Here is a 15226-nt window from a genome sequence, read left to right on the forward strand (position 1 = left end):
ATTATAATAAATATCCAATACATTCAAAAGTCACTTATAACAAAATCTGCTGTAAAAATGTAGATCCATTTTAATAGCATAAATGGTCTACAAAGATGATAATCTCTCATACTTATCTCCCATACACTTTTAAATTCTAACGAACTCTAACTGGAAGTAATGATAATGATGGCAATGTTAAATGCACTACATAGATATGATAGTCAAGTCAAGGAGATGATCACCACTGTGTCAGAATAGACTGCTTCTCGAGACATTCACTTAACAAACCCAGTGTTAAGAATCAATCAACCCCTGAAAAGGCCAGGAACACAGTGTTACTGGAGTTACTAAGACAATAATTGTTCCTACCTAAGTTTAAATGACCACTACAACACTGAATTTCTTTCTGCAGCTTATCCACGGATATTTCTTGGCCTTTAAAAGTCAACTGAAGGTCAGGACCCATACTTCATGTCTAATCACATTTGAAATGTTTAAAGGTTGACAACAAGTACAAATAAGACAGCAAAGGTGATTTTGTGGGACTCTTCTTGATTTGAAATGAAACTTGGATACCTTTACACATGGCAGCCAGCCACCTCTGTAGCCTGAGTCATTCTGGGCATTTTTAGATGGTGCTATCTGTATAGTGACTGATAATGAGAGCATCTATGCTGTGATATGTGACAGACATCTCAACGTATCTTGTCATAAGGAAAGTGAGACATACATATGAAAGATGAAGAGGTAAAACACAGTAATCTCACAATCATTTCCAGCCTTTTGTACAGGTAAAAAAAAAAAGTGGCACAAATGACTCCACATAATAGACTGAAAATGCTACACATATATCGAGGCCACTGAGTATAAAAATCCCCCAGACCTATAATAATAAAAATAAAAACAGCACAAAGTTGATCCCCAATCAAACAGCAATTCTTGATCATTTGCGGTCTGGCTTTACAGAATCGGAGAGGTCCAGCTCAATTCCTTTACAAACCAGAACAGTATCCAGTTACTTAATTTCACCAACAAAAGGTTACAACAACATTTCTAACACTTGCTCCCTTTAGTGAAAAATACAGACTGTTTTGCAACAACAAAACATGACAGTGAAAATGTTGCAGGCTGTGTTCATAACATAAATGACATTTAAATCGGACCGCATGTTGATAAGCAATTCACAGATTACTCATTTACCTACTGTGAAATAAACTGCTATGAGGCATGGGTGAGAAGTGCAGATGAGAAGTGATTTTAAGTTGGGTAGATAAATATTGTGAGATATATTGTGTGGCAGATCATAAAAGACATAACATTTCAATGCAGAAATTAGGTTATGCAATCATCTCAATAACATCAAAAACAAGACCTTCTAAAGCTTGATTATACAGACTGTTTTACATTTAAAAAAAAATTGAGATTCAATTAATTGACTGAGTGATTTGTGAATGTTGACTGGGGAAATCATGATGGATATATTCACAAGGTCATGGGACAAACACGGACACACACAGAGGTCACTGGACATTGATGTGATTTTGTGAGGCAGTCATGAGGGCGAAATAATGAATGAATAAGCACACTTATGGAAGAAGACAAAGTTGTTTATTTACATAACAGGAAAGTGTTAAAGGAGGAAGATACATTAAATAAATAATAAAAAAATAAATACATTTGACATTATTATCTGAATGTCTAAATGACCTCTATTCTAATATGAATGTTACGTATTTTAGAATAATAGTAATTACCAACTAGACTTCATCTGTGCTGTGGTAAACAAATGACATAGGCTATAGGCTAACGCAAAGTAAAGGTACCTGCTCCTTTGCTTATTTTTGTTGCGTTGCTTAATCCCTCTTTCTTCCTTTTTAGAGGGAGGATGATTGGAAACCACTTCTCTGGGATGTCTTTCGGGATAGTCATGTTGTCCCACCGTCGTTTCGTTTACACAGCTCTGCGCACACAGCAGTCGGACATCACACCAGCGGAGCGACAGAGAAACGCGCGCGCGGCAGCTGCAGACCGGCGGCGGATGACGGAGCGGTGCGTGGAAGACATCAGATTACAGACGCGGCGGTAAAATACACTTCACTCCCTCTCAGTTTTGATTTGCCGCAGAGTCCTTGAGGTCATTCGGTGTGATTCGATTACACTTTCACTAAACTAGTTCTCAAATGTTTTTACGCAGCGCGAGTATATATTACACTACACAACACCACTGTCTTTGCTCATCCATTTCAACTGAAGTAACTTTCTGCGTTCCAGCTATTCATGTAAAATGTTTGTTCTTGACTGAATATTTAAGTATAATAAAGGAATATGGCTTTAAATTGATAAATAAGCAAACATTAATTGACATTCAACTAAAATATCGATTTTTGACCAGGCTGAAGACGACATGTTATATTAACACTGTCAAAACACTGAGCAGAGCCACTAGAACTACGACGTTGTTTTTATATGACATAATCAGAAAGCCGTTCTATTGGTCGAGAATGTGGCCAATAGGAACTGGCTGAGGAGGTTGCCAAGGCAACTTAAGACTGCAGAGCTGTAAAACATGTATGGGTTAGAAGGAGCCAGCAACTATAGACTCATCTGGCAATGAAATATCCATACAGTTATAATAAGATTCAGAGCCAAAATGGCTGATAAACAGACAGTTTCATACTTTAGGGCAAGGAGGGGGGTGAGAAAGGGTGGCACTGCGGAAGACATCTGGACTAGTCAGGTGTCTCTGCACGTGCTATGTCTAGAGTGTGTGGAGAGAGAGGGAGTCTCGTGCCAAGGAAGGAAAACTCCCGACTGTTAAACACAATGCTCCAGCATATACTCACGTGTACATCTTTAACTTTTGATGTTGCACTGCACCACAGTGAAAACACACAATATTTGAAATTGCTTCTTAAATACTAACCACACTTTTTTGTTCATATCTGACTGCACCACAGAACACAACACAGGCAAATTAAATCAAACAGACAAGTTCAGGGAGGTTAAGGAGATTGCATTTTATAGGCCTTAAGCCGGGCGCACATTGTGTGATTTTTAAAATTCCTTTAGGATTGTACTTGTCAGACTGTATGAACATGATGATCATGTCACACTGTGGGATCTCACTCAGTTGTCAGACTGTACGACGCGTTAAAAACGTTCTACATTATCAACCCATACACGTTCAGTGACTGCGAGCTGCTGCAGCACTACACAACCACATGAAAACAGCGGCGCAACCGGTGTTTTTCATAGCAAAGGCAACATAATATGAATTCTGTGAGGAGAGGACCGGAGCGCCAGAGTTTATGGCAGTTAGAAGAATTCTCTAGCATTAATTCTGATCCTGGCTTGTCTTGAAAAATGAAGACAATTTGATGTTTGTCGTAAGAGAAGTCCCACTGCAGGACTGTGCACCAAAACTTCTGACACTGCCAGAATATAGTCGGAGGTCAAATTTGATTGCAACGACCATTAATCGGCTGTCGGTGAACATGTCAAACCAGCGATCAAAGACTACAGATTTTTGCCTAGGATTATAGGAATCTTTTAGGATTTTCAAAATTAGTTTCAGACGGCCAAATCGTGGCCAAAATCGCACAGTGTGAGCCGGGCTTCAAATGAGACTGTGAGGGATAGTTTTTATCATTGCATGAATGGTATAAATTGTAATTTTTGCTGACTCGTACTTTTCAAAACTGTTTTTCCTATTTTTGTAAAGACGTTTTGTCAGCTGAGCAATCTGTATGTTATTAAACAGCAATCCATTGAATGCACTGTACTTCTATCCCTCACTGCCTTGTTTTCATCCCCATCAAAAATGAAATATGGAGCTACCCTGACTAAGGTCTACTGATGCATGAAGAGCATATCTTTTAAGCTAATTTTCATAAGCATCACTGCTTAAGCTGAACAATGTTATAAAAAAAAACATTTTACCTGGTGGTGAATTTGTATGAATCTGTGCAATGTGATCTGTATATGGAAATGTACAATTTTTACAGAAAAGAAAGCATGAAGGTCCTAAACCGAATAGTAGTGGCAAATTACATTTTTGACAAGAATGAAAATGAGGCAGTGAGAGATAGAAGTAGAGTGTGTTCAGTGGATTGTACTGTTGTTTAATATACCGACTGTCCAATTGACAAAATTTCTTTAAAACAACTCATGATCTAGGACCTTTATAAAATGTATGCTATTGTAAAGACTGTTAGTCCATCCCTCACATCCTCGTTTTCATCCAAGTCAAATTCAATATGGCATCTAACCTGGTTCAGGACTATGAGGTGTAAGTAGATCATACAAATGAGATGTACAAATTCTGATGAATTAGCCACCAATTCACCAAAACGATTAATTTTGTTGACGAAAAATATTCGTCATAATTTATCAACAACAAAATTTTTTCACAGACAAAAACGAGATGATATCGAAGTAAAAACAATTTTTGAATGACAAAAACAATGATGAAAATCTACTGACATTTTCGTCAACAAATAATAACGAGACAAAAATGTTAGGGAGGGACGATTGGACAGAGATCCATTCAGAAAGAACTTACTGTGTGGAAAGGAGGGTATATGGCACACATTTCAACTCTAATGCTCTGATAATACGTTTGCATACACTTGCAGCACAGCTCATAAAACGTTAAAAAATGTCACCGTATGGGAGTAAGAGAAAAGCAGACATATGGATAAATTTGAAAAGCGTGACGATGCGAAAGAGCACTTAATTCGGTTAAAAATTAACTCTCAAACAGAGAACGACTACTGAATTCAGTTCTCTTTCGCATTTTAACAGAGAAATACACAAAAAATGATCTCAAATTGTCCGTTTTAAAGAGTTTTCAGATAAACACACTTGGTTATGTCTTAAGTGAATGTAAACTGTCGGGAGAATATAGCCAGTATACTGAATCTGTGCAGTCAGTTTTAAAGGGGCAACAGCCTAATTTACTTGTTGTCTGTCCCCTTATTGTTAATGAATCAACAAAAGAAAGAGAGGAAATCACTCACTGCTCTTGACAGAATCACTTTAGAAGCTCTCATAAGTATTAACCTAAGTTTAATTTATATAAATAAATGTCTTCTTGAAAGAATGAAGGATGTTGTATGCAAATTGTTATAAAGACTGAATATTATAGGCCCTATAACCATTGGTATTGCATTGAAAAGAGGAAAATATACTTGTTTTTTTATGAGAAGTGGTTTTATTTAATTTTGAGATAAAGACATGTTATGTGGAGTTAAATCTGTGTCTATATGGCATGTTCAAACCTTAATATCATTCATATTAACAGGGTAATATATGTTTTCTGCGGGCAGTGGTGTGTTGTAACGAAGTAATAATACTTCGTTACAGTACTTAAGTATTTTTGGGAATATCTGTACTTTACTTGATTTTTTATACAAACCCGATTCCAAAAAAGTTGGGACACTGTACAAATTGTGAATAAAAACAGAATGCAATGATGTGGAAGTTTCAAATTTCAATATTTTATTCAGAATACAACATAGATGACATATCAAATGTTTAAACTGAGAAAATGTATCATTTTAAGGGGAAAATAAGTTGATTTTAAATTTCATGGCATCAACACATCTCAAAAAAGTTGGGACAAGGCCATGTTTACCACTGTGTGGCATCCCCTCTTCTTTTTATAACAGTCTGCAAACGTCTGGGGACTGAGGAGACAAGTTGCTCAAGTTTAGGAATAGGAATGTTGTCCCATTCTTGTCTAATACAGGCTTCTAGTTGCTCAACTGTCTTAGGTCTTCTTTGTCGCATCTTCCTCTTTATGATGCGCCAAACGTTTTCTATGGGTGAAAGATCTGGACCGCAGGCTGGCCATTTCAGTACCCGGATCCTTCTACGCAGCCATGATGTTGTAATTGATGCAGTATGTGGTCTGGCATTGTCATGTTGGAAAATGCAAGGTCTTCCCTGAAAGAGACGACGTCTGGATTGACGAATCAGTGGTCTGCCATTTGCAAGTTAGACTCCTAAAAACACCTTTGCTCATGTGCAAAAAAGTGCGTGGCTGCCCGCACAATCGCGGATGATTAATTTTCCACTCAAGTCGAGTCAGGGGCGTGCGATACAGCATCGTCTGCGATAATATGGTAAGTGTTGTAATGAGAAATGTTTTATTACATTGGAATGAAAGACACTAAGTACCGGATGAAGTGCTTCTTATTCTTACCCGAAAATACAAAATGGAAGAAAGAGTGAAAACTGAACACAATCTTGCTACTCAAGCCGTGGATGAACATTTTTTATATATATTTATTTGCTTCTTTTCCATTTTGCATTTACTTGTACTTTTACGTTCAATACTTAAGTATGTGTAAGATTAAAAAAATACTTTTCATACTTAAGTACAATAAATATCATATACTTTAAGGCTTTTACTCAAGTAATATTCTAAACGGTGGCTTCAACTTCTACCAAAGTCATTTTCTGGTAAGATATCTGTACTTTTACTTGAGTATGGCTTTCAGGTTACTTTATACACCACTGTCTGTGGGAATATATGAGTTTGGAAATGTTAAAGAAACGCTTAATAAACACATTACACCGTAACTAAACCCATTAGATTATAGTCGACTAAATCTACTGTAGATTTACTTGATTAAAATCTTATGATATTTAGTCGACTGAAACTAGATTAAGAATAAAACAATTCAGATGACTAAAATATGACTAAAACCCCCTTCCATTGGACTATGGATAAAAAAAACTTATTAACATGTTTGGATTTTGAAGATCTTACATATGTAATAAAAAATAAATCCTCTGAATTTTATTTAATATTTGGAAGGTGTTTTTGGACTTTGTTAAAAATTTAGATATTGAAGAAAATGTGAAGTTATGGAATGTAAGAAGGTGTTTTTTTTTTTGTTTGTTTGTTTTTTAAACTTGCCTGGGGTATGTTCTGGGAAATTATGTTTTTTTGTTTTTGTTTTTTTTAAAAACCTTGTAAAAACTCAATAAAGATATGTTGTACAAAATATGACTAAAATTAAATGGTATTTTAGTCCAAAGACTATGACTAAAACTAAATAAAAATGTGCTGTCAAAATTAACACTGTTGCCATGAGAGTGAAGGTAGTGTTGAGGGGGCTTCTAAAATGAATATTAACAAACATTATTTTGCTGATACATAACGGTTAAAATTAAAGTGTGTATTTTAAATTCAGAGCACAATATGGCAATTAAATTTAAAAGTGTGTGTATGTGTGTGTTTAGGGAGAGTAGCTAATTGTTTACCTGAGGGAGGTCTCTTTCTGAACATTTCCACACCTCTGAAATTTTGCTGCTCCGTCCCATGGGAAAATCTACATCGACATGCAGACACACACAGCGAGAAAGAGAGAGAACCACATTGTCAACAGGATCTCAAGGGTAAAACAGGGGACATACCAACAGTTTACGCTCACTCAGGAAATTCAACGATATTTAATCCTTGACTACGACAGTATGCAGATCAGTCAGCTAAAACTAAGCCACTGCTAATGAACCTGCAGCCGTAATCTTGATGCCTGACTGTTGTGAACTCTAGACAAATTTTAGTCCATCTCTTTTTCTTTAATCATGCTAATATTAAGATAATTAATAAGACTGTTTAAAGTGGTTACACACACACATTAGTTATGAAACAAATGGGAAACATCATTGTTATTCAGACTAAATGCTAGTGCTAAGTGATAGAAAGTGGTCTGGTTAGGTCTGCTCCAGAAGCACATTGATGTCTGCAGGTCTGGTTTCCAATAAATTTCTCTCTGAAGACACCACATGCTGTCTGCTTTCTGTCTCTTATGCCTGATACACAGGAAAAATGGAGGCAGAAAGAAGAGCATTCAATTGTTTAGACATTTTATAGAATAGGAGGCTAAATTGCTCTTTTCTATATTAGTGTGACTCTGCTTACTATGGAGTATTATTAATAAAACAAAAAATGAAAATACAGATTCCATAAATCAGGCAAGATAGTTCATAAAGATACAAAAGATATGACTACATCCTCAAAAGAAAGTAAAGCTATACTGCAGTTTCATGTCACATGAATAGACAATTTTAGAAAATAATTCAGCTAGTGATCAAACCAACATTGACATACAGTAGTAGACATCAGCATTATTTATGAAAGTTTATAATCTACAATAACATTTTCCATATGGAGCCTTTTTTAAATGTTCAATCTATTGACATCATATATTTTATCAGCTGATATCTGTGTTTTTCTTATTTATTATATCTGCCAAATTTTAAAGGGGTCATATGACGTTGCTAAAAAAGAATATTATTTTGTGTATTTGGTGTAATGAAATGTATTTATGCGGTTTAAGGTTAAAATAACATTATTTTCAACATACTGTACATTATTGTTTCTCCTCTATGCCGCGCCTTTCTGAAACGCGTCGATTTTTACAAAGCTCATAATTTTGAAATGCGAGGTGTATGCTGATTGGCCAGCTATCCAGTGCGTTGTGATTGGCCGAATACCTCAAGTGTGTGACGGAAATGTTACACCCCTCACCATATTGTGATGCCGTGTCCCGGCGCGACGAGACAAAACCAATAAAACCCATTATAAACGAGGCATTTGTTGCATCCAGTGTGGACATAATTACGGATTATAATGACTTATACTGTCTGTTGCGTTGCATCGCGCCGTGTAAACGTAAAACCATGTCTGCATTTGTGATCGGTGAAACGACAAAAAACAAGCGCTACTCTACACTGCTCAAAACTCGCGTTTGAATCATCAGTGGCAAATCCTTTAAATATGAAAACGTACTTACAGGCTGTGAGTCAGCATTATTTGTCAGAACACCGGCATTGTAGGCTACTCTCCCAGGAAACAATCCTTGTCCTGAATATTTGATTTGAACTTTTCTGGAACAGTGTTGTAAATACAACTTAACCACTGATTTCTAGTTGTGTCCTCTTTTGGAAGACCAAACAAAGTAGTTTCGCTTTCACAACGAAACACACAGCATCTCCACGACATGGCGGCGGTAAAAATAAGTGTCTGTCTCTAAGTTTCAGAAGTGTAATATACATAAGAGCCCCGGGCCAGATAATATCAGTGGTCAGGTGTTAAAATCATGTGCTGAGCAATTATCTACAGTTTTTACTTTGCCGTTTCAAAAATCACTTGACCAACACGCAGTGCCAATTATATGGAAAACTTCAACTATAGTACCTGTTCCTAAAATTAACAAACCATTAGAGCTTAGTGATTATCGACCAATTGCATTAACCTCTGTTGTGTTTAAATGTTGTGAAAGGCTTGTTAAAAGGTACATAGTGGAAAAAACCCAGCACTGGATCCTTTTCAATTTGCTTATCAGTCAAACAAGGGAGTAGATGATGCTATTTTAACATTGTTACATATTGTTTATTCACATCTTGACGTTCCTAAAAATCATGTGAAAATAATTTTTGCTGATTTTTATTCTGCTTTTAATAATATTGTGCCATCTGTTCTGGTCGAAAGATTATCTGTAGATTTCTCTCTAGATGGAGGAGTGATTTTGTGGTTGCAGGATTTTTTAAGTAACAGAGTTCAACGAGTGTGTGTGGGTACCTCATTGTCTGACAAACAAATCACGAATATTGGTTCCCCACAAGGTTGTGTCCTCTCACCCTTACTGTTTATTATGTACACAAATCATTGTAGGAGTACTTGCCCAGCGAGATATTTGATCAAATTTGCAGATGATACTGCATTGGTTAGTATCCTTAGAGGGGATGAGGACAGTAATGGACCCTTTTAAACTGAATTTGTTTCTTGGTGTGATGTATCAAATCTCAAGTTAAATGTTTCAAAAACTAAAGAAATGTGTATTGATTTTAGGAAAGAGTCCTCAACGAGTGCGACCATTATTAAAGGGGACCAGATTCAGAGGGTAGAAGAGTATAAATACCTTGGAGTTGTTTTAGATCACAAACTGAGGTGGGATAAACGGACTGACGCTGTGAACAAAAAGGGCCAGCAAAGACTATATTTCCTTAGGAAGATGGTGTCATTTAGTGTAAGCCCTCCATTGTTAAAGGTGTTTTATAACTCTTTTATTGAAAGTGTACTGACTTTTTGTATTATTTGCTGGTTCGGGAATGTTATGGTGGAACAAAAGAGTATGTTCAGGAAAATTATAAGTACTGCCAGTAAATTATTTGGTATCTCTGTGATGGGTTTACAACAAATTTATCAGACTAGATGTCTTGGTAAAGCTATGAAAATTTGACTTTGCGGTCATGTAACTGTTTAGGGATCTTATCTATTCACGAACAGCTTGTAACACTCCAAAGAGAAAGGAAAACTTGAAATCGCATCATATGACCCCTTTAAGCTTTAGAATAATCAGCACTAATTTAAAAAGGTGGTGATCAATTGTGACAAATATTTAAAAGTTCTACATCTGACCAGTGGAGGGTTTCTTCCTTTATTATTTTGAATGCTTATGTTTTCAAAATTATATACTATTTTCTATAGAAAGTTTCAAAAGGACTATGTATGTTTCATATTGTATTAAAACATTGTGATCTCTAAATTACTTTAAGTGTTTTAACTTCCAATCTTTTTACAAAGTCATATAATATCATTCATAACATAAACGTAACATCATTATTAGCTGGAATTTCAATATCACTTTTGGTTTAGTAACATACCTTTTCTCAAACAACACAGCAATGCTTTGATTTCAGTGCTTTTGTTCATGATCATCATCTCACATTAGGGCATTCTGACTTTCCCTGAAGGAAATTTCAGTCATCATAACTGGCTTGCAAAATGGTCCTGCCTGCTCCAATCCATCTCCTCTTTGAATTACTAATATCTTTCTAATATTGACTTTAATATTTCCTTAACCAGCAAGGGTCATCATGCAAAGTCATCAGAGAGATATTGTTCAGTCTCTGAGCTGCCCTCAGAAGATTATTGACTATCACCTGTTGCTTTGAATTCCCACAGTAAAGACAATATTTCATTTTATGTAGACAATCAAAGCAGACTGTTCGAGAGCATGGGAAGAGTTGGGCTAGAGGAGGCCACCTCTGGGTTGAGAACAGAAAAAAAAAATCTGCTGCAGCAGGTAAAAATATTCTCACAAAAATAACAAATCCAGAGATGCAAAGAAAGCACAGTACATTAGTTAAACACTAAAGGTTAACTTGGGTGAGATGGAATATTTCTGACTATTCACACACACTCACATAGATAGTCAAGCTGGTACACATGTGTGTCAGCCATCTGACTGGAGGCTTCCGCACCAGCAGGTCAAAACCAATGACCCACAACAGACAGACACACACACACATATACGAGCAAGGACACACACTGATACATACAAACCTGCTTAAGGACAGACTCAGTAAACAGGCTGATTTTGACACTAAATAACCCAGATTTGAAAGCCATGTTGAATATAAACACATCTTCATGCTGACAACAGACTGCAGTGGTGTAAAGCAGGTCATTTGACTCAGCATCTCTAACAAGCGTCATACAGCACACATTCTCTCACATATTTTACATGCATGCATGCATGCACACACAGTCTGTCACACAATGCAAATCAGAAAGTGGCTTTTGCATTTGAATCAAGAGAAAACGGCACTCTTAGTTATATATCTGCGGTCATGTAAGACTGAACAAGTAAGCTTTGAGTTTTATGATCTATAATATATGATCAGCATAAAGTGGCTTTTGCATTTGAATCAAGAGCAAACGGCACTCTTAGTTATTTATTTGCGGTCATGTAAGACTGAACAAGTAAGCTTTTGAGTTTTATGATCTATAATTTATGATCAGCATATGTGCAGCATATTCTACTCCCATGTATTTTTCCTGTACATGTTATTCTAGTTTATTGTTCAATAATTCTTCTGCCCTCATTGGCTTCCCATCTGTTTTACCTTATTTCTTTATCCATCTTTTACACTCGCGGTCTTAAAAGCTCAAACAGGAAATCACCATCATACCAGAACCACAATAATGATACTGACTGACTATACAGAAAATTATGAGTCTGCTCTCTCACTCTCTTACACACACACACACACACACACAGATATGGCCTTTACAATGCATAATAATAGTACAAATTCTTACAGATAAATTGGTCATGCCTCTGCATGGTGTTGATATGCTTTCTTTCTCTATAGTGAATTATTACATTGTTGGCTCTTTAAACACAACAAAGCACATTTCTTGGCTGTCAGTCAGAATTTTATTCTCAAAGGAATTTCAAGAACTAGCTTAAATCCCTGGTTCAATTAAGATTACAAGTGACACGAAAATACCTAACCCACATTCTGAACCCACATCTCTAACCAAAAACATTGTTATAGTTTGATATTCTTTTTAACATAACTAACAGTAATAATTAGGATTTTAATTCTGGGTTTTTACCCTGGGGTCTTAGAAGGTACACCAGAGGCCTGTGGAGACGACACAGAACACAAAACTTACATTTTCTTACTCTTATCTATTTTGTAACTTGTAAGTTCTAAACGTTTAAGCATTAGCTATATAATGTTGGGTAATGTAGCCTAATGGGTTCTTATTAAAAGTTACCACGTCAATAAGTAGCCTAAGTAAATGGATAATATGTCTCCATGCTGTTACAAGGTATTACAAGGATGGACATATTATTACTATTTATCATTACTTATTAATCAACATTATAATTTTTTTTTTTTGGAGTCTTAGACATCCGCAGCTCAAAAATATTTCAGAGTTGAGATGCGACTGTCAAAAACGGATCTTCGATTTCAATTTCTTAGAAATGCCTTAAATAACTTGGGGTAAGTTCATTAATAATCCCGACAATAAACATCTATTGCATTCATTAGGTGGCCATATTGTTTATATACTGCTGCGTGCTTATTGGTACAGATGCGAAATAAATAAACGTTTAAGCATTAGCTATATAATGTTGGGTAATGTAGCCTAATGGGTTCTTATTAAAATATTCGTATGTTCTTATTAAAAGTTACCACGTCAATAAGTAGCCTAAGTAAATGGATAATATGTCTCCATGCTGTTACAAGGTATTACAAGGATGAACATATTATTACTATTTATCATTACTTATTAATCAACATTATAATTTTTTTTTTGGAGTCTTAGACATCCGCAGCTCAAAAATATTTCAGAGTTGAGATGCGACTGTCAAAAACGGATCTTCGATTTCAATTTCTTAGAAATGCCTTAAATAACTTGGGGTAAGTTCATTAATAATCCCGACAATAAACATCTATTGCATTCATTAGGTGGCCATATTGTTTATATACTGCTGCGTGCTTATTGGTACAGATGCGAAATAAATAAACGTTTAAGCAGGTTGGTCACAATGGACGCCGCTGTGGTGGAGTTTCACTAATCTATTTCAACAGTTTTAAAAAGAAGTGAAAAAAGTGATATTTATATAAGTATTTTCTAACTGTTTTCTCAGAAGTCACGCTGTTAGCACGTTTAGCCTTGAACTAAATGTATAGCTTTTATTGTGAGCGGATAAACAAAGACCACCGTTACCTTTATCAGCCCCTCCTGTAGGCTAAGCAATGTTGATTTCAGGCATCTCTGTTATCTTCTTCCTTCTGTACAGGTATTCCGTCGAATTTAAGGCAACATAGGTTATGTATCAGATGCACGCGATCCTTGACGATCAAAACATCCTTGAAGGGTGAAAGTGTATCGGACTCGATAGGCCAGCACCTGCTCGTAGTAATAGGATGAGGGGGGCGGGGTGGAGGGGCGGTGTTTGCATCTGCATCTGCGGTTTCCCACTTTCAGCCTGGCACTGCTCAAGAGTAATGTTTTAAATGTTAGATAAAAGGCGAAAAAAATGATTCCAAAGTTGTTCTGCTTGTTTCAGTAAGTGTGGTTAAACACTGCTTATGAATGTATCCATATGAATTGTATTTACTGTGTGTTTAACATACAATTTTAAATGAATGCAGCAGATACCTGCGGTAACTTTGTTCACAGAGAGGCATGGGGCAGTACTGACATTTACCATGTGCTCGTTGTTTTGGTTTGTTGAGTGCGCCATCTGCTGGACACAGATTATTCTGTTCATTTAGTGCAGGATGGCTGAACAGTTTGAAACTATAGACATAATAAAAACGATTGGCGATGAAGACTAAAATAAATTGTGTATTTATTATTTTAAGAATTAGACAACAGCACCCTTTTGGTGTTTCCTGTGACCTAGCTGTCTGCTGCCGTTGTTCTGAAAAAGTGAGATGCTCACTATGCTGCTCAGTGATCACAACTTGTGCGCATGCGCTATACGTTTGCAGCCTTTTAAGGAAGATTATTAGGAACAATTCAGCCACTTCGTTGATACGCGAGGTAAATTTTGCAGGTATGTTTAAAAGTTGTTGGTAAACTAAAGTTTGGGAAAGATGACCTGAACTTTTTTATATTGTTGTTGTGGACATTGACCCACACATCTGGCATGACAGCACACATACGTCTGAAAGATGTCTGTTAAAGATCTCTTGATCTGGAAAGCATCTACTGTGTACAAACGTCTGACAGACGTCTTTCAGATGTCAGTTTTACATACATTCTAAATCATATACATCTTAAAGACATCTAATATACGTCTATTTGACATCTGATAGGAAACGTCCAATAGACATATTGCAGATGAGCAAACACTCTAAAAAAACGTCTTGCATATGTAAATGCAGACGTCAAATAGAAGTCTCCGTGATGTACGTGTGCTATCAGGGTTTAAGTTTATAGAGTTAACCTCTATAGATTTTGTGAATTAGTAGGCTAGTTTTTAAAATCTTTCAGTATGGCCACATGTAACCTGCAAATCTGTTACATCTTGTGAGCTAATGCCTAAATAGTTTGTCCAGAATTAGCCAGTGACCCCAAACACAAAGGAAACGTTCTCACACACCTTCTCATAATGTCTCTCCCTTACCAAAAAGTAGTATATTTCTAAATCTTTCAGTATGGCCACATGTAACCTGCAAATCTGTTACATCTTGTGAGCTAATGCCTCAAACACAAAGGAAACGTTCTCACACACCTTCTCATAATGTCTCTCCCTTACCAAAAAGTAGTATATTTCAAGTTTAAGTATACTAAAGTAAAGTTCAAGTATATTTTTAAGTATACTTTATATAGTAAGTATACAAATATCCTTGTACTAGTAGTATACTTGTAAGTGTATACTATTTCAATACTCATTCGGACTAAATTGGCCCACTT

General features: G+C 36.1%; 1 protein-coding gene across 1 annotated transcript in view; it reads right to left on the reverse strand.

Moving 5' to 3' along the window:
* Positions 1 to 2363, reverse strand: part of LOC107596105 (phospholipid-transporting ATPase ID-like) — a 38798-nt gene extending 36435 nt beyond the window's left edge. Inside the window, exon 1 of the mRNA XM_016286727.1 lies at positions 1806 to 2363. Coding sequence (XP_016142213.1) covers positions 1806 to 1911 — 106 coding nt within the window. The 5' untranslated portion in view covers positions 1912 to 2363. The remainder of the gene's footprint in view (positions 1 to 1805) is intronic.
* Positions 2364 to 15226: the final 12863 nt, after the last annotated feature.

This window comes from Sinocyclocheilus grahami, unplaced genomic scaffold (assembly GCF_001515645.1).
Source record: "Sinocyclocheilus grahami isolate Dianchi unplaced genomic scaffold, SAMN03320097.WGS_v1.1 scaffold11.1, whole genome shotgun sequence".
NCBI lineage: Eukaryota > Metazoa > Chordata > Actinopteri > Cypriniformes > Cyprinidae > Sinocyclocheilus > Sinocyclocheilus grahami.